This window comes from Stegostoma tigrinum, chromosome 41 (assembly GCF_030684315.1).
Source record: "Stegostoma tigrinum isolate sSteTig4 chromosome 41, sSteTig4.hap1, whole genome shotgun sequence".
Taxonomy (NCBI): domain Eukaryota; kingdom Metazoa; phylum Chordata; class Chondrichthyes; order Orectolobiformes; family Stegostomatidae; genus Stegostoma; species Stegostoma tigrinum.
The window spans coordinates 5,372,237-5,394,817 of record NC_081394.1 but is presented as its reverse complement, the minus strand read 5'-3'; the positions used below and the strand labels follow the sequence as shown (position 1 = coordinate 5,394,817).

The window sequence follows — 22,581 nt, the reverse complement described above, 5'->3', positions numbered from 1 at the left end:
GTGATGCGAGAGAGAAACGAAAACAGAGCTAATGTTACACAGTGGCACAATGGTTAGCACAGCTGCTTCACAGCACCATAGATACGGATTCAATTTCACCCTCGGGTAGCGGGCTGTGTGGAGTATGCATGTTCTCCTTGTGTCTGCGTAGAGTAATTCTGCGTGCTCCAGTATTCTCCCACAGTCCAAAGATTTGCAGGCTAGGTGGATTGACCATGCTAAATTGCCCCCAAAGTATAAAGTGGTATGTGGAATAGTCATGGGGGGAGGGTGCGTAAAGGGATTGGATAGGGTCGGGGTGGGATGCCCTTCAAAGGGTCAGTGTGGACTGGTGGGTCAAGTAGCCTGCTTCAACATTGCAGGGATTTAGGATAAGAGGGAAGACAGAGATGGGAGGAATTTCTTTGTTCTGGGAGACAGGGTTGGGGGAGGTTAAAGCATCCACAGAGGGCTATTGATGTTGGGCTGTTGACTGTATTGAAGACTGAAACAGGGATCATTTTTAATCAGGAAAGGGCAGTCGAGGGGGACAGAAAGAAGTGGAGATGATGATCAGATCTAAGGGAATCTCATTCAACAGGCGAAGCAGACATGACGGGCTGAATGGCCTCATTCTGTCCCTACATCTCCTGCTGCGTTAATGTCCTCTCTCTCTCTGATCTTACAGAGCCCCGTCTCAGACTGGTGAATGGCAGCGACCAGTGTTCAGGGAGAGTGGAGGTGTGGTACAACGGAGAGTGGGGAACAGTGTGTGGCCGTTCCTGGGACATCTCAGATGCCAAAGTGGTTTGCCACCAACTGAGGTGTGGGTCAGCTGTGGCTGCTTTGCCCAGGGCTGTGTTCGGGCAGGGTGCAGGAGCGGTCTGGATGGATGAAGTGTCCTGTGGAGGGACAGAGCCGACCCTCTGGTCATGTCCATTCAGTGGATGGGGCCGAGGAAACTGCAGGCACCAGGAAGATGCCAGTGTTGTCTGTAACCCCAGTAAGTAACGGGGAGGCAGGAAATGGGGAGCCGTCCGGGAAAGGGGTAGTGGGATTGAGTGGGCGGTTGGGTGTGGGTGGTGGTGACAGTCTCATACACTTACATCCACAAACACACACACACACACACACACACACACACACACACACACACACACACACAGAATAACTCACATACTACACATACGCACTATCATGCACGCACAGAATCTCAGAAACACACAGTCATTGAAACACGCACACACACACACACACACACACACACACAAACACACACATGCTCAAGGCACAGACTCACACTCATATCCTCACTGTCACTCACAGTCTCACAATCACTGAGTCGCATTCTTCCCCAAACTGTCTCCTTCTCTCACGGACACTCTTTCCCTTTCACAGGCTCTCTTTCTCTCATGCTGTCTCTCTTTCTCACACAAATCCTATCTTTCCCTTTCAGTCTCACACTCTCTCCCATTGCCTCACTTTCCTTGTCTCTCTCTGACTCCTTGTCTCTCCTCCTCACTGCCTCTCTCTCTCCCTCTGTTTTCTCCTTCCTCTCTGCCACACATCCTTTCTCCATCTCCCTCTCTCATTCTCTTCCACCCCTCTCTCTTTCACACTCCCCCTCTCACAATTACCCCAATCCATCTCCCTTCATAAACTTACTGAGGCACATCCGCCCCACCCCCAACTTGAGGGTTTGTGGGGTCACGGAAACTGTGACCGACATGCTCAGTGATGGTGGTGTGTGTGGGACGATTGAACGAGAAGCTAACACTGTTGGCCTCATGACCCTCCCCTCCCCCTGCAGGTTTGATGCTCCAACCCTCCATCGCAATCAATCCAGACAGCCCACTCCATGTGTCCGGGATGCCCCTGGGAATCCAGTGTGTGGCTCCGAACCGCTACCATGGCGGCCGCTTCCAGATCTTGAAGAGGTCGGACGTGGTCAAGGAGCGCCGGCTGGAGCCAGGGTCAAACAGCGCCATGTTCCTGTACCGTAACGTCAGCGCTGGCATCAGCGGGACCTACCGCTGCCTGTACCAGAGGATCGTGGCCGGGTTCTGGGTCACCTTCCGTGCCAGCCCCTCCGTCCCCATCCAGGTCGTGGGTAAGTCGCTTTCTGACACCTTGTCTGTCTCCGTCTTCCGAACCTGCTGCACCTGCTCTTCCGTCAACGGGGAGAAAGGCTGGCGAAGGAAATGCAAATCGCAAAATAATGTTGGTTTGCTGGTGCAGCAGGGATTGACGATGGCAGGTGGAATATTGTCCTTCACTGCTGGAGGGCTGCAGACTAGAAACAAGACAGGTTATGCTGCTGCCATCTCGGGTGCACGTGAGACCAGACCTGGAGTACTGGTCTCCTTCCATGAGAAAGGATGTACTGGGCACTGGAGGGTCATGAGTTCAATTCCAGACTTGAGAGGGTTGGCTTATGAGAAGGCATTGTGAAGTCTGGGCCTATAATCATTAGAATTTCGAGAGGAAGATCCTAGAGAAACGTGAAATGATGAAGGGAATAGACAAATTTTAAGGAAGTTGTTTCCACTGGCTGGTGAAATGAGAACTAGGGAGCATAACCTCAAAATAAAGGTGAGCAGACTTAGGCCTGACGTCAGGAGAAACCTCTTCACCCAAAGGGTTCAGAATTGGCAGAATTCCCTGCCCAGTGAGGCAGCTGCGATGACCTCATTGCATGTCTTTAAGGTGCAAATAGTTATATTGTTGAACAATAACGAAATGAAGGTCATGGTGAACCGGTGCGTAAATGGAGCTGAGCTTACAAAAAAGATCAGCCGTGATCATTCTGAAAAGCAGAACAGGCTCGATGACCTGACAATGCACTCCTGCGCCTATTTCTGACGTTTGCTATGCTTGCCTTCATTGGTCAGAGCATTGCGTACAGGGGATGGGACATCATGTCGTATCTGTTCGTGACATTGGTGAGGCCACAACTGAAGTACTGTGTCCAGTTCTGATCTCCATGCTATAGAAAGGATGTTTTTGAACTGGAAAGGGGGCAGAAAAGGATGTAAAAGGATGTTACTGGGACAGGAGGGTTTGATCTATCGGGAGAGGCTGTGTAGACGGGGGCTGTTTTCCCTGGAATGTTGGAGACTGAGGGGTGACTTTCTAGAGCCTTATAAATATATGAGTGGCATGAATAGGGTGAATAGCCAAGGCCTTTTCCCCAGGATAAGGTAGACTAAAGGTAGTGGGCATGGATTCAAGGTGAGAGGATAAACGGGCCTGAGGGGCAAACTTTTCAAGTCGAGGGTGGTGCCTGTGAGTGGAATGAACTGCTAGAGGATGCGGTGGTAGACGGCATCATTACAACATTTAAAAGACAGCTGGATGGGCGTATGGATGGCGATGGTTTAAACGTATCTGGCCCAACTGTAGGCAAATCATAGAAATGTTACAGTATTTAAGCAGGCAATTAGACCCATCAAGTCAACAGCGACCCTCAGAGGAGCATCCCACCCTGCCCACCTCCTCACCATATTCCTGGAACCCTGCATTTCCCATGGCTACTCCGCAGAACTGCGACACTATGGGGTAATTTATCAATGGCCAACCCACATTCACCTGCGGAACGTTGGACTGTCGGGGGAACCAGAGCACACAGAGGGAACCCGCTGATATATGGAGAATGTGTAAATGTCACACAGATAGTCACCCAAAGGTACAATTGAACATGGTCCCTGGTCCTGTGAGGCAGCAGTGCTAACTATTGAGCAACCATGCAGCCCTATCCTGAAGTGATGACCCTCTGCTTCCACACTGCTCCACATGACAAAATATCCTCTTTCCATCTACTTTGTCAATCCCCTCCTTTAGCATTTACGTCCCTCAGTTAGAACAGCTCTCATTCTTCTAAACTCCAGTGGAGCTGTCTCTTTATCAGACAAACCCCTCGGCCCTGGAATCGATTGTGCACATCTCCTCTGAACTGCCTGCAATGAGACTTCATCCCTCCTCAAGTACAGGGGACCGAAACCCTTCGCCGTGCTCTGGGTGCCTGAACACCAAATCCCTTTCTGTACAGAACATCAACCTCCCTGCTTTTATCCTGACAGTTACATTCTGCGCCCTGTTCCCTGTACCTGCCTGCTCTGTTTTTCTTTCTGTCCAGTGTGTAATTCGGAGGATCTGCTTCTGAAGATTCTTCATGTTCTTCTCACAGAACCGCCGACCCGGCCGGAGATTACGATCGCTCCCTCGTACCCAGCGTATCTGGCGGGAGAAGATGTCACTCTGGCTTGCGTGATCCCACTCCGTTACAGGCCCGTTCGTGTCCACTTCCTGAAGGACACCGCACTCATCGCCAACGGCACTAGGAGCCAGCGGAATTTCACCCACACCATCGTCAACCTCAGCTCTGCCGACTCAGGGAACTACACGTGTTCCTACCAGACCCTGGAGTTCGGCAGATTGCTGTCATCACCCTCCAGTCTCCCAGTGGAAATGGCCCTAACTCGTGAGTCCCAACTCCCGCTGTGTTGCTCATCGGCAGCTTTCCGAATCTATTTATTGCAAAGAGATAGAGAGTTATTGTTTCGGGTTGCAAACGCAGAAAGATGCTGGAGAAAATCGACAGGTCTGTGATGCGAGAGAAACAAAGACAGAGTTAACATTACACAGTGCCTCGGTGGTTAGCACAGCTGCTTCACGGCACCAGAGCCCCAGGTACAATTCCACCCTCGGGTGACTGTCAGTGTGGAGTCTGTATGTTCTCCCTGTGTGTGCATGGGGTAATTCTGGGCGCTTCAGTTTCCTCCCACAGTGTCCATAGTGTCCATTGTTGAGCAGGCGAGCTGGATTAGCCCCGGGGAAATCCCAGGGATAGAGTAGGGATGGGATGTTCCTAATAGGGTCAGTGTGGACTTGCTGGGCCAAATGGCCTGCTTCAATACTCTCGGGTTTCTTTGATTACAGGTTACAAACACCCAGAGTATTGGAACTGTGAATAGCTTTGGAGCTCTGCATCTGATCAAAGATATACTCAGCATCAGAGGCAGTCCAGAAAATGTTCACTTAGCTAATGCGGGGTATGCAGGGACTGCCTGATGAAGGACAGGGTTGAATAGGCCAGGCCTGTCCTCATTGGTGTTTAGAAGAACAAGAGAGGATCTGATTGAAGATTCTTAGATGACTTGATTTGAGGTGAGATGGGGTGATATGTTGTTTCCCCTTTTAAGGGAGAATCTGCGACCAGAGTGGCGTTGTCTCAGGATAAGGCGCAAGAGAAATAGGGAGGAATCTCTTATCTTTAGTGTAGGCGGGGGTGAGTGAGGGAAGGAAATCTGTGGAACTCTTTACCATAGAGGGCAACTGAGGCTGTGTCGTTGAAGACTGAAATGAAGAGAATTTTTAATCAGGAAAGGGGAGTTGAGGGGAATGGGAAGAAGTGCAGTCGACGATGATCAGATCAGCTGTGATCTCATTCAATGCTGAAGCAGACATGACGGGCTAAATGGACCCATTCTGTCCCTACATCTCCTGCTGCGTTAATGTCCTCTCTCTCTCTGATCTTACAGAGCCCCGTGTCAGACTGGTGAATGGCAGCGACCAGTGTTCAGGGAGAGTGGAGGTGTGGTACAACGGAGAGTGGGGGACAGTGTGTGGCCGTTCCTGGGACATCTTGGACGCCAAAGTGGTTTGCCACCAACTGAGGTGTGGGTCAGCCGTGGCTGTGCTGTCCAGGGCTGTGTTCGGGCAGGGTGCAGGAGCGGTCTGGATGGATGAAGTGTCCTGTGGAGGGACAGAGTCGACCCTCTGGTCATGTCCATTCAGTGGATGGGGCCGAGAGAACTGCAGGCACCAGGAAGATGCCAGTGTTGTCTGTAACCCCAGTAAGTAACGGGGAGGCAGGAAATGGGATAAGGGGCAGAGGGAGCAGTCAGCTGTGTGTGGGTGGGGGTGACAGTCTCACACTCTCACATCCATCCACACACACACACACACGCACACGCACACGCACACACACACACACTCACTCTCACGCACACACACACAAAACACATACACATTCACTCACATACGAACTATAGTGTGTACAGACTGACTCACACAGTCGCATAAACCCACTCACACACAGTCTCAGAAACACACACACAGTCTCATAAACAAACAAACACACACATTCACAGAGATAATGGGAAACTGCAGATGCTGGAGAATCCGAGAAAACAAAGTGTGGATCTGGATGAATACAGCAGGCCAAGCAGCATTTTAGGAGCACAAGAGCTGAAGTTTTGGGCAGAGACCCTTCGTCACATTCACTCACAAACAGACACAGTCTCATAAACACGCACACAGCCACACACACACACCGCCACACACACACACACACACGCACACACACGCACACACACACACACTCACACATACGCACCCCCCACACACACACACACACACGTACACACACGTACACACACACACACACACTCAAACACACACACACCCACACACACACACACACTCATATTGACACAGAAACACTCATGCAGTCACCCACACACATACACTCATGCAGACACACACACAAACACACAGTCTCATAAACACACACACACTCATGCAGACAAACACAATACGTCTCATAAACACAAACACACATACACTCACACACAGTCCCATAAACATACACGCCCCCGCCACACACACACACACAAGCATACACAATAAACAGACTCACACACACATACTCATTGTCACTCACAGTATCACAATCATTGAGTCACATTCTCTCCCAAACTCCCTCTCTCTCACGTGCACTCTCTTTCCCTTTCACAGGCTTTGTTCTTCTCTCACACTGTCTCTCTTTCTCACACAAAACCTATCTTTCCCTTTCAGTCTCACACGTTCTCCCAATGCCTCACTCTCTTTGTCTCTCTTTGACTCCCTGCATCTCCCTCTCTCCCCCTCTCTCACACCCTCTCTCGCTCTCTCTTCTCTTTCCTCTCTGCCACACCTCCTTTGTCCATCTCCCTCTATCACTCTCTTCCACCCATCTCTCTTTCACACTCCGTCTCTCACAATTACCCCAGTCCATCTCCCTTCATAAACCGATGACACATACTGAGGCATAGGGCATCCCCCACCCCCAACTTGAGGGTTTGTGGGGTCACGGAAACTGTGACCGACATGCTCAGTGATGGTGGTGCGTGTGGGACGATTGAACGAGAAGCTAACACTGTTGGCCTCATGACCCTCCCCTCCCCCTGCAGGTTTGATGCTCCAACCCTCCATCGCAATCAATCCAGACAGCCCACTCCATGTGTCCGGGATGCCCCTGGGAATCCAGTGTGTGGCTCCGAACCGCTACCATGGGGGCCGCTTCCAGCTCCTGAGAGGGAAGTCTGTGGTCAAGCAGCACCGGCTGGAGCCAGGGTTGAATAGCGCCATGTTCCTGTACCGTAACGTCAGCACTGGCGTCAGTGGGACCTACAACTGCCTGTACCAGAGGCTCGTGGCCGGGTTCTGGGTCACCTTCCGTGCCAGCCCCTCTGTCCCCATCCGGATCACAGGTGAGTCACTTTCTGACACCTTGCCTGCCTCCGTCTTCCAAACCTGCTGCACCAGCTCTTTCATCAACAGGGAGAAAGGGAGTCGAAGGAAGTGCAAATCGCAAAATAACGTTGGTTTGCAGGTGCAGCAGGTATTGAAGATGGCAGTTGGAATATTGGCCTTCACTGCTGGAGACTATTAACGAGGAGTTATGCTACTGCCGTATAGAGTCCTGGAGGGGCCACACCTGGAGTACTGTGTACAGTTTAAGTCTCCTTACGTGGAAAGGATAGACTGGGCCCAGGAGTGGGTACAGGAGATTCATGAGTTCGATTCCAGACTTGAGAGGGTTGGCTTATAAGAAGACTGGACCTATACTCATGATAATTTAGAGAGGAGGAGCTTTTGGAAACATGAAATCATGAAGGGTATAGACATGAAGGAAGGAAGGAAGTTGTTTCCACTGGCTGGTGAAATGAGATCTAGGGCGCATAACCTCAAAATAAAGGTGAGCAGACTTAGGCCTGACGTCAGGAGAAACCTCTTCACCCAAAGGGTTCAGAATTGGCAGAATTCCCTGCCCAGTGAGGCAGCTGTGATGACCTCATTGCATGTCTTTAAGGTGCAAATAGTTATATTGTTGAACAATAACGAAATGAGGGTCATCGTGAACCGGTGGGTAAATGGAGCTGAGCTTACAAAAAAAGATCAGCCGTGATCATTCTGAAAAGCAGAACAGGCTCGATGACCTGACAATGCACTCCTGCGCCTATTTCTTACGTTTGCTATGCTTGCCTTCATTGGTCAGAGCATTGCGTACAGGGGATGGGACATCATGTCGTATCTGTTCGTGACATTGGTGAGGCCACAACTGAAGTACTGTGTCCAGTTCTGATCTCCATGCTATAGAAAGGATGTTTTTGAACTGGAAAGGGGGCAGAAAAGGATGTAAAAGGATGTTACTGGGACAGGAGGGTTTGATCTATCGGGAGAGGCTATGTAGGCGGGAGCTGTTTTCCCTGGAATGTTGGAGACTGAGGGGTGACTTTCTAGAGCCTTATAAATATATGAGTGGCATGAATAGGGTGAATAGCCAAGGCTTTTCCCCCAGGATCAGATAGACTAAAAGTAGAGGGCATGGATTCAAGGTGAGAGGATAAACGGGGCTGAGGGGCAAAGTTTTCACACCAAGGATGGTGCCTGTGAGTCGAATCAAGTGTGAGAGGCAGTTGGATGGGCGTATGGATGGTGATGGTTTAAACGTATCTGGCCCAACTGTGGGCAAATCATAGGATCGTTGCAGCATTTAAGCAGGCAATTAGACCCATCAAGTCAACACTGACCCTCAGAGGAGCATCCCACCCTGGCCCATCTCCTCACCATATTCCTGGAACCCTGCATTTCCCATGGCTAATCCGCAGAACTGCGACACTATGGGGTAATTTATCAATGGTCAACCCACATTCACCTGCGGAACGTTGGACTGTGGGGGAAACCAGAGCACACAGAGGGAACCTGCTGATATATGGAGAGAATGTGTAAATGTCACACTGATAGTCACCCACAGGTACAATTGAACATGGTCCCTGGTCCTGTGAGGCAGCAGTGCTAACTATTGAGCAACCATGCAGCCCTATCCTGAAGTGATGACCCTCTGCTTCCACACTGTTCCACATGACAAAATATCCTCTTTCCATCTACTTTGTCAATCCCCTCCTTTAGCATTTACGTCCCTCAGTTAGAACAGCTCTCATTCTTCTAAACTCCAGTGGAGCTGTCTCTTTATCAGACAAACCCCTCGGCCCTGGAATCGATTGTGCACACCTCCTCTGAACTGCCTGCAATGAGACTTCATCCCTCCTCAAGTACAGGGGACCGAAACCCTTCGCCGTGCTCTGGGTGCGGGAACACCAAATCCCTTTCTGTACAGAACATCAACCTCCCTGCTTTTATCCTGACAGTTACATTCTGCGCCCTGTTCCCTGTACCTGCCTGCTCTGTTTTTCTTTCTGTCCAGTGTGTAATTCGGAGGATCTGCTTCTGAAGATTCTTCATGTTCTTCTCACAGAACCGCCGACCCGGCCGGAGATTACGATCGCTCCCTCGTACCCAGCGTATCTGGCGGGAGAAGATGTCACTCTGGCTTGCGTGATCCCACTCCGTTACAGGCCCGTTCGTGTCCACTTCCTGAAGGACACCGCACTCATCGCCAACGGCACTAGGAGCCAGCGGAATTTCACCCACACCATCGTCAACCTCAGCACTGCCGACTCAGGGAACTACACGTGTTCCTACCAGACCCTGGAGTTCGGCAGATTGCTGTCATCACCCTCCAGTCTCCCAGTGGAAATGGCCCTAACTCGTGAGTCCCAACTCCCGCTGTGTTGCTCATCGGCAGCTTTCCGAATCTATTTATTGCAAAGAGATAGAGAGTTATTGTTTCGGGTTGCAAACGCAGAAAGATGCTGGAGAAAATCGACAGGTCTGTGATGCGAGAGAAACAAAGACAGAGTTAACATTACACAGTGCCTCGGTGGTTAACACAGCTGCTTCACAGCACCAGAGCCCCAGGTACAATTCCACCCTCGGGTGACTGTCAGTGTGGAGTCTGTATGTTCTCCCTGTGTGTGCATGGGGTAATTCTGGGCGCTTCAGTTTCCTCCCACAGTGTCCATAGTGTCCATTGTTGAGCAGGCTAGCTGGATTAGCCCCGGGGAAATCCCAGGGATAGAGTAGGGATGGGATGTTCCTAATAGGGTCAGTGTGGACTTGCTGGGCCAAATGGCCTGCTTCAATACTCTCGGGTTTCTTTGATTACAGGTTATAAACACCCAGAGTATTGGAACTGTGAATAGCTTTGGAGCGCTGCATCTGATCAAAGATATACTCAGCATCAGAGGCAATCCAGAAAATGTTCACTTAGCTAATGCGGGGTATGCAGGGACTGCCTGATGAAGGACAGGGTTGAATAGGCCAGGCCTGTCCTCATTGGTGTTTAGAAGAACAAGAGAGGATCTGATTGAAGATTCTTAGATGACGTGATTTGAGGGGAGATGGGGTGATATGTTGTTTCCCCTTTTAAGGGAGAATCTGCGACCAGAGTGGCATTGTCTCAGGATAAGGCGCAAGAGAAATAGGGAGGAATCTCTTATCTTTGGTGTAGGCGGGGTGGGTGAGGGAAGGAAATCTGTGGAACTCTTTACCATAGAGGGCAACTGAGGCTGTGTCGTTGAAGACTGAAATGAAGAGAATTTTTATTCAGGAAAGGGGAGTTGAGGGGAATGGGAAGAAGTGCAGTCGACGATGATCAGATCAGCTGTGATCTCATTCAATGCTGAAGCAGACATGACGGGCTAAATGGACCCATTCTGTCCCTACATCTCCTGCTCCGTTAATGTCCTCTCTCTCTCTGATCTTACAGAGCCCCGTCTCAGACTGGTGAATGGCAGCGACCAGTGTTCAGGGAGAGTGGAGGTGTGGTACAACGGAGAGTGGGGGACAGTGTGTGGCCGTTCCTGGGACATCTTGGACGCCAAAGTGGTTTGCCACCAACTGAGGTGTGGGTCAGCCGTGGCTGTGCTGTCCAGGGCTGTGTTCGGGCAGGGTGCAGGAGCGGTCTGGATGGATGAAGTGTCCTGTGGAGGGACAGAGTCGACCCTCTGGTCATGTCCATTCAGTGGATGGGGCCGAGAGAACTGCAGGCACCAGGAAGATGCCAGTGTGGTCTGTAACCCCAGTAAGTAACGGGGAGGCAGGAAATGGGATAAGGGGCAGGGGGAGCAGTCAGCTGTGTGTGGGTGGGGGTGACAGTCTCACACTCTCACATCCATCCACACACACACACACACACGCACACGCACACACACACACACTCACTCTCACGCACACACACACAAAGCACATACACAATCACTCACATACGCACTATAGTGTGTACAGACTGACTCACACAGTCGCATAAACCCACTCACACACAGTCTCTGAAACACACACACAGTCTCATAAACAAACAAACACACACATTCACAGAGATAATGGGAAACTGCAGATGCTGGAGAATCCGAGAAAACAAAGTGTGGATCTGGATGAATACAGCAGGCCAAGCAGCATTTTAGGAGCACAAGAGCTGAAGTTTTGGGCAGAGACCCTTCGTCACATTCACTCACAAACAGACACAGTCTCATAAACACGCACACAGCCACACACACACACCGCCACACACACACACACACACGCACACACACGCACACACACACACACTCACACATACGCACCCCCCCCACACACACACACACACACGTACACACACGTACACACACACACACACACTCAAACACACACACACCCACACACACACACACACACTCATATTGACACAGAAACACTCATGCAGTCACCCACACACATACACTCATGCAGACACACACACAAACACACAGTCTCATAAACACACACACACTCATGCAGACAAACACAATACGTCTCATAAACACAAACACACATACACTCACACACAGTCCCATAAACATACACGCCCCCGCCACACACACACACACAAGCATACACAATAAACAGACTCACACACACATACTCATTGTCACTCACAGTATCACAATCATTGAGTCACATTCTCTCCCAAACTCCCTCTCTCTCACGTGCACTCTCTTTCCCTTTCACAGGCTTTGTTCTTCTCTCACACTGTCTCTCTTTCTCACACAAAACCTATCTTTCCCTTTCAGTCTCACACGCTCTCCCAATGCCTCACTCTCTTTGTCTCTCTTTGACTCCCTGCATCTCCCTCTCTCCCCCTCTCTCACACCCTCTCTCGCTCTCTCTTCTCTTTCCTCTCTGCCACACCTCCTTTGTCCATCTCCCTCTATCACTCTCTTCCACCCATCTCTCTTTCACACTCCGTCTCTCACAATTACCCCAGTCCATCTCCCTTCATCAACCGATGACACATACTGAGGCATAGGGCATCCCCCACCCCCAACTTGAGGGTTTGTGGGGTCACGGAAACTGTGACCGACATGCTCAGTGATGGTGGTGCGTGTGGGACGATTGAACGAGAAGCTAACACTGTTGGCCTCATGACCCTCCCCTCCCCCTGCAGGTTTGATGCTCCAACCCTCCATCGCAATCAATCCAGACAGCCCACTCCATGTGTCCGGGATGCCCCTGGGAATCCAGTGTGTGGCTCCGAACCGCTACCATGGGGGCCGCTTCCAGCTCCTGAGAGGGAAGTCTGTGGTCAAGCAGCACCGGCTGGAGCCAGGGTTGAATAGCGCCATGTTCCTGTACCGTAACGTCAGCGCTGGCGTCAGTGGGACCTACAGCTGCCTGTACCAGAGGCTCGTGGCCGGGTTCTGGGTCACCTTCCGTGCCAGCCCCTCTGTCCCCATCCGGATCACAGGTGAGTCACTTTCTGACACCTTTCCTCTCTCCGTCATCCAAACCTGTTGCACCAGCTCTTTCATCAACAGGGAGAAAGGGAGTCGAAGGAAGTGCAAATCGCAAAATAACGTTGGTTTGCAGGTGCAGCAGGTATTGAACATGGCAGTTGGAATATTGGCCTTCACTGCTGGAGACTATTAACGAGGAGTTATGCTACTGCCGTATAGAGTCCTGGAGTGGCCACACCTGGAGTACTGTGTACAGTTTAAGTCTCCTTACGTGGAAAGGATAGACTGGGCCCAGGAGTGGGTACAGGAGATTCATGAGTTCGATTCCAGACTTGAGAGGGTTGGCTTATAAGAAGACTGGACCTATACTCATGATAATTTAGAGAGGAGGTGCTTTTGGAAACATGAAATCATGAAGGGTATAGACATGAAGGAAGGAAGGAAGTTGTTTCCACTGGCTGGTGAAATGAGATCTAGGGCGCATAACCTCAAAATAAAGGTGAGCAGACTTAGGCCTGACGTCAGGAGAAACCTCTTCACCCAAAGGGTTCAGAATTGGCAGAATTCCCTGCCCAGTGAGGCAGCTGTGATGACCTCATTGCATGTCTTTAAGGTGCAAATAGTTATATTGTTGAACAATAACGAAATGAGGGTCATCGTGAACCGGTGGGTAAATGGAGCTGAGCTTACAAAAAAAGATCAGCCGTGATCATTCTGAAAAGCAGAACAGGCTCGATGACCTGACAATGCACTCCTGCGCCTATTTCTTACGTTTGCTATGCTTGCCTTCATTGGTCAGAGCATTGCGTACAGGGGATGGGACATCATGTCGTATCTGTTCGTGACATTGGTGAGGCCACAACTGAAGTACTGTGTCCAGTTCTGATCTCCATGCTATAGAAAGGATGTTTTTGAACTGGAAAGGGGGCAGAAAAGGATGTAAAAGGATGTTACTGGGACAGGAGGGTTTGATCTATCGGGAGAGGCTATGTAGGCGGGAGCTGTTTTCCCTGGAATGTTGGAGACTGAGGGGTGACTTTCTAGAGCCTTATAAATATATGAGTGGCATGAATAGGGTGAATAGCCAAGGCTTTTCCCCCAGGATCAGATAGACTAAAAGTAGAGGGCATGGATTCAAGGTGAGAGGATAAACGGGGCTGAGGGGCAAAGTTTTCACACCAAGGATGGTGCCTGTGAGTCGAATCAAGTGTGAGAGGCAGTTGGATGGGCGTATGGATGGTGATGGTTTAAACGTATCTGGCCCAACTGTGGGCAAATCATAGGATCGTTGCAGCATTTAAGCAGGCAATTAGACCCATCAAGTCAACACTGACCCTCAGAGGAGCATCCCACCCTGGCCCATCTCCTCACCATATTCCTGGAACCCTGCATTTCCCATGGCTAATCCGCAGAACTGCGACACTATGGGGTAATTTATCAATGGTCAACCCACATTCACCTGCGGAACGTTGGACTGTGGGGGAAACCAGAGCACACAGAGGGAACCTGCTGATATATGGAGAGAATGTGTAAATGTCACACTGATAGTCACCCACAGGTACAATTGAACATGGTCCCTGGTCCTGTGAGGCAGCAGTGCTAACTATTGAGCAACCATGCAGCCCTATCCTGAAGTGATGACCCTCTGCTTCCACACTGTTCCACATGACAAAATATCCTCTTTCCATCTACTTTGTCAATCCCCTCCTTTAGCATTTACGTCCCTCAGTTAGAACAGCTCTCATTCTTCTAAACTCCAGTGGAGCTGTCTCTTTATCAGACAAACCCCTCGGCCCTGGAATCGATTGTGCACACCTCCTCTGAACTGCCTGCAATGAGACTTCATCCCTCCTCAAGTACAGGGGACCGAAACCCTTCGCCGTGCTCTGGGTGCGGGAACACCAAATCCCTTTCTGTACAGAACATCAACCTCCCTGCTTTTATCCTGACAGTTACATTCTGCGCCCTGTTCCCTGTACCTGCCTGCTCTGTTTTTCTTTCTGTCCAGTGTGTAATTCGGAGGATCTGCTTCTGAAGATTCTTCATGTTCTTCTCACAGAACCGCCGACCCGGCCGGAGATTACGATCGCTCCCTCGTACCCAGCGTATCTGGCGGGAGAAGATGTCACTCTGGCTTGCGTGATCCCACTCCGTTACAGGCCCGTTCGTGTCCACTTCCTGAAGGACACCGCACTCATCGCCAACGGCACTAGGAGCCAGCGGAATTTCACCCACACCATCGTCAACCTCAGCACTGCCGACTCAGGGAACTACACGTGTTCCTACCAGACCCTGGAGTTCGGCAGATTGCTGTCATCACCCTCCAGTCTCCCAGTGGAAATGGCCCTAACTCGTGAGTCCCAACTCCCGCTGTGTTGCTCATCGGCAGCTTTCCGAATCTATTTATTGCAAAGAGATAGAGAGTTATTGTTTCGGGTTGCAAACGCAGAAAGATGCTGGAGAAAATCGACAGGTCTGTGATGCGAGAGAAACAAAGACAGAGTTAACATTACACAGTGCCTCGGTGGTTAACACAGCTGCTTCACAGCACCAGAGCCCCAGGTACAATTCCACCCTCGGGTGACTGTCAGTGTGGAGTCTGTATGTTCTCCCTGTGTGTGCATGGGGTAATTCTGGGCGCTTCAGTTTCCTCCCACAGTGTCCATAGTGTCCATTGTTGAGCAGGCTAGCTGGATTAGCCCCGGGGAAATCCCAGGGATAGAGTAGGGATGGGATGTTCCTAATAGGGTCAGTGTGGACTTGCTGGGCCAAATGGCCTGCTTCAATACTCTCGGGTTTCTTTGATTACAGGTTATAAACACCCAGAGTATTGGAACTGTGAATAGCTTTGGAGCGCTGCATCTGATCAAAGATATACTCAGCATCAGAGGCAATCCAGAAAATGTTCACTTAGCTAATGCGGGGTATGCAGGGACTGCCTGATGAAGGACAGGGTTGAATAGGCCAGGCCTGTCCTCATTGGTGTTTAGAAGAACAAGAGAGGATCTGATTGAAGATTCTTAGATGACGTGATTTGAGGGGAGATGGGGTGATATGTTGTTTCCCCTTTTAAGGGAGAATCTGCGACCAGAGTGGCATTGTCTCAGGATAAGGCGCAAGAGAAATAGGGAGGAATCTCTTATCTTTGGTGTAGGCGGGGTGGGTGAGGGAAGGAAATCTGTGGAACTCTTTACCATAGAGGGCAACTGAGGCTGTGTCGTTGAAGACTGAAATGAAGAGAATTTTTATTCAGGAAAGGGGAGTTGAGGGGAATGGGAAGAAGTGCAGTCGACGATGATCAGATCAGCTGTGATCTCATTCAATGCTGAAGCAGACATGACGGGCTAAATGGACCCATTCTGTCCCTACATCTCCTGCTCCGTTAATGTCCTCTCTCTCTCTGATCTTACAGAGCCCCGTCTCAGACTGGTGAATGGCAGCGACCAGTGTTCAGGGAGAGTGGAGGTGTGGTACAACGGAGAGTGGGGGACAGTGTGTGGCCGTTCCTGGGACATCTTGGACGCCAAAGTGGTTTGCCACCAACTGAGGTGTGGGTCAGCCGTGGCTGTGCTGTCCAGGGCTGTGTTCGGGCAGGGTGCAGGAGCGGTCTGGATGGATGAAGTGTCCTGTGGAGGGACAGAGTCGACCCTCTGGTCATGTCCATTCAGTGGATGGGGCCGAGAGAACTGCAGGCACCAGGAAGATGCCAGTGTGGTCTGTAACCCCAGTAAGTAACGGGGAGGCAGGAAATGGGATAAGGGGCAGGGGGAGCAGTCAGCTGTGTGTGGGTGGGGGTGACAGTCTCACACTCTCACATCCATCCACACACACACACACACACGCACACGCACACACACACACACTCACTCTCACGCACACACACACAAAGCACATACACAATCACTCACATACGCACTATAGTGTGTACAGACTGACTCACACAGTCGCATAAACCCACTCACACACAGTCTCTGAAACACACACACAGTCTCATAAACAAACAAACACACACATTCACAGAGATAATGGGAAACTGCAGATGCTGGAGAATCCGAGAAAACAAAGTGTGGATCTGGATGAATACAGCAGGCCAAGCAGCATTTTAGGAGCACAAGAGCTGAAGTTTTGGGCAGAGACCCTTCGTCACATTCACACACAAACAGACACAGTCTCATAAACACACACACAGCCACACACACACACACACACCCCACACACACACACGTACACACACGCACACACACACACTCAAACACACACACACACCCACACACACACACACACACACACATATTGACACAGAAACACTCATGCAGTCACCCACACACACATACACTCATGCAGACACACACACAAACACACAGTCTCATAAACACACACACACTCATACAGACAAACACAATACGTCTCATAAACACAAACACACATACACTCACACACAGTCCCATAAACATACACGCCCCCGCCACACACACACACAAGCATACACAATAAACAGACTCACACACACATACTCATTGTCACTCACAGTATCACAATCATTGAGTCACATTCTCTCCCAAACTCCCTCTCTCTCACGTGCACTCTCTTTCCCTTTCACAGGCTTTGTTCTTCTCTCACACTGTCTCTCTTTCTCACACAAAACCTATCTTTCCCTTTCAGTCTCACACGCTCTCCCAATGCCTCACTCTCTTTGTCTCTCTTTGACTCCCTGCATCTCCCTCTCTCCCCCTCTCTCACACCCTCTCTCGCTCTCTCTTCTCTTTCCTCTCTGCCACACCTCCTTTGTCCATCTCCCTCTATCACTCTCTTCCACCCATCTCTCTTTCACACTCCGTCTCTCACAATTACCCCAGTCCATCTCCCTTCATAAACCGATGACACATACTGAGGCATAGGGCATCCCCCACCCCCAACTTGAGGGTTTGTGGGGTCACGGAAACTGTGACCGACATGCTCAGTGATGGTGGTGCGTGTGGGACGATTGAACGAGAAGCTAACACTGTTGGCCTCATGACCCTCCCCTCCCCCTGCAGGTTTGATGCTCCAACCCTCCATCGCAATCAATCCAGACAGCCCACTCCATGTGTCCGGGATGCCCCTGGGAATCCAGTGTGTGGCTCCGAACCGCTACCATGGCGGCCGCTTCCAGCTCCTGAGAGGGAAGTCTGTGGTCAAGCAGCACCGGCTGGAGCCAGGGTTGAATAGCGCCATGTTCCTGTACCGTAACGTCAGCACTGGCGTCAGTGGGACCTACAGCTGCCTGTACCAGAGGCTCGTGGCCGGGTTCTGGGTCACCTTCCGTGCCAGCCCCTCTGTCCCCATCCGGATCACAGGTGAGTCACTTTCTGACACCTTTCCTCTCTCCGTCATCCAAACCTGTTGCACCAGCTCTTTCATCAACAGGGAGAAAGGGAGTCGAAGGAAGTGCAAATCGCAAAATAATGTTGGTTTGCAGGTGCAGCAGGTATTGAAGATGGCAGTTGGAATATTGGCCTTCACTGCTGGAGACTATTAACGAGGAGTTATGCTACTGCCGTATAGAGTCCTGGAGTGGCCACACCTGGAGTACTGTGTACAGTTTAAGTCTCCTTACGTGGAAAGGATAGACTGGGCCCAGGAGTGGGTACAGGAGATTCATGAGTTCGATTCCAGACTTGAGAGGGTTGGCTTATAAGAAGACTGGACCTATACTCATGATAATTTAGAGAGGAGGAGCTTTTGGAAACATGAAATCATGAAGGGTATAGACATGAAGGAAGGAAGGAAGTTGTTTCCACTGGCTGGTGAAATGAGATCTAGGGCGCATAACCTCAAAATAAAGGTGAGCAGACTTAGGACTGACGTCAGGAGAAACCTCTTCACCCAAAGGGTTCAGAATTGGCAGAATTCCCTGCCCAGTGAGGCAGCTGTGATGACCTCATTGCATGTCTTTAAGGTGCAAATAGTTATGTTGTTGAACAATAACGAAATGAGGGTCATCGTGAACCGGTGGGTAAATGGAGCTGAGCTTACAAAAAAAAGATCAGCCGTGATCATTCTGAAAAGCAGAACAGGCTCGATGACCTGACAATGCACTCCTGCGCCTATTTCTTACGTTTGCTATGCTTGCCTTCATCGGTCAGAGCATTGCGTACAGGGGATGGGACATCATGTCGTATCTGTTCGTGACATTGGTGAGGCCACAACTGAAGTACTGTGTCCAGTTCTGATCTCCATGCTATAGAAAGGATGTTATTGAACTGGAAAGGGGGCAGAAAAGGATGTAAAAGGATGTTACTGGGACAGGAGGGTTTGATCTATCGGGAGAGGCTATGTAGGCGGGAGCTGTTTTCCCTGGAATGTTGGAGACTGAGGGGTGACTTTCTAGAGCCTTATAAATATATGAGTGGCATGAATAGGGTGAATAGCCAAGGCTTTTCCCCCAGGATCAGATAGACTAAAAGTAGAGGGCATGGATTCAAGGTGAGAGGATAAACGGGGCTGAGGGGCAAAGTTTTCACACCAAGGATGGTGCCTGTGAGTCGAATCAAGTGTGAGAGGCAGTTGGATGGGCGTATGGATGGTGATGGTTTAAACGTATCTGGCCCAACTGTGGGCAAATCATAGGATCGTTGCAGCATTTAAGCAGGCAATTAGACCCATCAAGTCAACACTGACCCTCAGAGGAGCATCCCACCCTGGCCCATCTCCTCACCATATTCCTGGAACCCTGCATTTCCCATGGCTAATCCGCAGAACTGCGACACTATGGGGTAATTTATCAATGGTCAACCCACATTCACCTGCGGAACGTTGGACTGTGGGGGAAACCAGAGCACACAGAGGGAACCTGCTGATATATGGAGAGAATGTGTAAATGTCACACTGATAGTCACCCACAGGTACAATTGAACATGGTCCCTGGTCCTGTGAGGCAGCAGTGCTAACTATTGAGCAACCATGCAGCCCTATCCTGAAGTGATGACCCTCTGCTTCCACACTGTTCCACATGACAAAATATCCTCTTTCCATCTACTTTGTCAATCCCCTCCTTTAGCATTTACGTCCCTCAGTTAGAACAGCTCTCATACTTCTAAACTCCAGTGGAGCTGTCTCTTTATCAGACAAACCCCTCGGCCCTGGAATCGATTGTGCACATCTCCTCTGAACTGCCTGCAATGAGACTTCATCCCTCCTCAAGTACAGGGGACCGAAACCCTTCGCCGTGCTCTGGGTGCCTGAACACCAAATCCCTTTCTGTACAGAACATCAACCTCCCTGCTTTTATCCTGACAGTTACATTCTGCGCCCTGTTCCCTGTACCTGCCTGCTCTGTTTTTCTTTCTGTCCAGTGTGTAATTCGGATGATCTGCTTCTGAAGATTCTTCACGTTCTTCTCACAGAACCGCCGACCCGGCCGGAGATTACGATCGCTCCCTCGTACCCAGCGTATCTGGCGGGAGAAGATGTCACTCTGGCTTGCGTGATCCCACTCCGTTACAGGCCCGTTCGTGTCCACTTCCTGAAGGACACCGCACTCATCGCCAACGGCACTAGGAGCCAGCGGAATTTCACCCACACCATCGTCAACCTCAGCTCTGCCGACTCAGGGAACTACACGTGTTCCTACCAGACCCTGGAGTTCGGCAGATTGCTGTCATCACCCTCCAGTCTCCCAGTGGAAATGGCCCTAACTCGTGAGTCCCAACTCCCGCTGTGTTGCTCATCGGCAGCTTTCCGAATCTATTTATTGCAAAGAGATAGAGAGTTATTGTTTCGGGTTGCAAACGCAGAAAGATGCTGGAGAAAATCGACAGGTCTGTGATGCGAGAGAAACAAAGACAGAGTTAACATTACACAGTGCCTCGGTGGTTAGCACAGCTGCTTCACAGCACCAGAGCCCCAGGTACAATTCCACCCTCGGGTGACTGTCAGTGTGGAGTCTGCATGTTCTCCCTGTGTGTGCATGGGGTAATTCTGGGCGCTTCAGTTTCCTCCCACAGGACCAGGGCCGAGGGGTTTGTCTGATAAATCATTGTTGAGCAGGCTAGCTGGATTAGCCCTGGGAAATCCCAGGGATAGAGTAGGGATGGGATGTTCCTAATAGGGTCAGTGTGGACTTGCTGGGCCAAATGGCCTGCTTCAATACTCTCGGGTTTCTTTGATTACAGGTTACAAACACCCAGAGTATTGGAACTGTGAATAGCTTTGGAGCGCTGCATCTGATCAAAGATATACTCAGCATCAGAGGCAGTCCAGAAAATGTTCACTTAGCTAATGCGGGGTATGCAGGGACTGCCTGATGAAGGACAGGGTTGAATAGGCCAGGCCTGTCCTCATTGGTGTTTAGAAGAACAAGAGAGGATCTGATTGAAGATTCTTAGATGACTTGATTTGAGGTGAGATGGGGTGATATGTTGTTTCCCCTTTTAAGGGAGAATCTGCGACCAGAGTGGCATTGTCTCAGGATAAGGTGCAAGACAGAGACAGGGAGGAATTTTATTTATCTCTGGTGGGGGTGGAATTGTGTGGGGGAAGGAAATCTCTGGAATTCTTTACCACAGTGGACTGCTGAGGCTGGGCCATTGAGTATACTAAAGACTGAAATGGGGAGAATTTTTAATCAGGAAAGGGGAGTCGAGGAGAACGGGAAGAAGTGCAGTTGACGATGATCAGATCATCTGTGATCTCATTCAATGGTGAACCAGATGCAGTGGGCTGAATGGCCTCATTCTGTCCCTTGGTCTCCTGCTGCGCTAATGTCCTCTCCTCTGAATTTACAGAGCCCCGTGTCAGACTGGTAAATGGCAGCGACCAGTGTTCTGGAAGAGTGGAGGTGTGGTACGACGGAGAGTGGGGGACAGTGTGCGATCGATCCTGGGATGTTTCAGATGCCAGGGTGGTGTGCCACCAACTGAGGTGTGGGTCAGCCGTGGCTGCGCTGCCCAGTGCTGGGTTTGGACAGGGGGCAGGAGCAGTCTGGATGGACAAAGTGTCCTGTGGAGGCACAGAGTCGACCCTCTGGTCCTGTCCATTCAGTGGATGGGGCCGAGGAAACTGCAGACACCAGGAAGATGCCAGTGTCGTCTGTAACCCCAGTAAGTAGCAGGGAGGCAGCAAGTGGGGATGCGACTGGGAAAGGTTTGCGGGAGCGGTCAGCTGTGTGTGGGTGGGGTTTACTGTCTCACACTGTCACATCCCATCACACACACAGACACACACACACACTATGCACAGACTCACACTCATACGCACACTCTCTCCCACAATCACTCAGTCACATTCTCTCCCAAACTCTCTCTCCCACAGACTGTCTCTCCGTCTCACATACACTCTCTTTCTCTTTCACAGACCGTCTCTCTCTCTCTCTCTCTCTCTTGCTCTCTCACATTCTCTCTCAAGAATCTCTCTCCCTCCCTCGGTCTCTCTTTACCTCTCGCTTCACCTCCACTCTCTCTTTCTCTCCCTCCCTCTCTCTCTTTCGCTCTACCTCCCTCTCTCTATCCTTCACCCTCTCCCTATTTCTCCCTGCGTCCCCCCTCTCAGACTTACTTCTTCTACCTCTCACCCTGTCTCTCTCTCTCTCTCACACACACACACACACACACACACACACACACACACACTCCCTCTGTCATCATAACCTCAGTCCCTCTCTCTTTATGAACTGATGACACACATTGAGGCGGGGAGAGCCATCTGTCCT

At 50.5% G+C, this 22,581-nt stretch overlaps 1 protein-coding gene across 1 annotated transcript in view; it reads left to right on the top strand.

Annotated features, from left to right (window-relative positions):
* The window catches only part of LOC125448464 (uncharacterized), a 60,869-nt gene that overhangs the window by 18,768 nt on the left and 19,520 nt on the right, over positions 1-22,581 (top strand). The window contains exons 6-18 of the mRNA XM_059641284.1: positions 668-982; positions 1,790-2,089; positions 4,166-4,459; positions 5,520-5,834; positions 7,212-7,511; positions 9,560-9,853; positions 10,913-11,227; positions 12,605-12,904; positions 14,953-15,246; positions 16,306-16,620; positions 17,930-18,229; positions 20,279-20,572; positions 21,659-21,973. Coding sequence (XP_059497267.1) covers positions 668-982; positions 1,790-2,089; positions 4,166-4,459; positions 5,520-5,834; positions 7,212-7,511; positions 9,560-9,853; positions 10,913-11,227; positions 12,605-12,904; positions 14,953-15,246; positions 16,306-16,620; positions 17,930-18,229; positions 20,279-20,572; positions 21,659-21,973 — 3,951 coding nt within the window. The remainder of the gene's footprint in view (positions 1-667; positions 983-1,789; positions 2,090-4,165; positions 4,460-5,519; positions 5,835-7,211; positions 7,512-9,559; positions 9,854-10,912; positions 11,228-12,604; positions 12,905-14,952; positions 15,247-16,305; positions 16,621-17,929; positions 18,230-20,278; positions 20,573-21,658; positions 21,974-22,581) is intronic.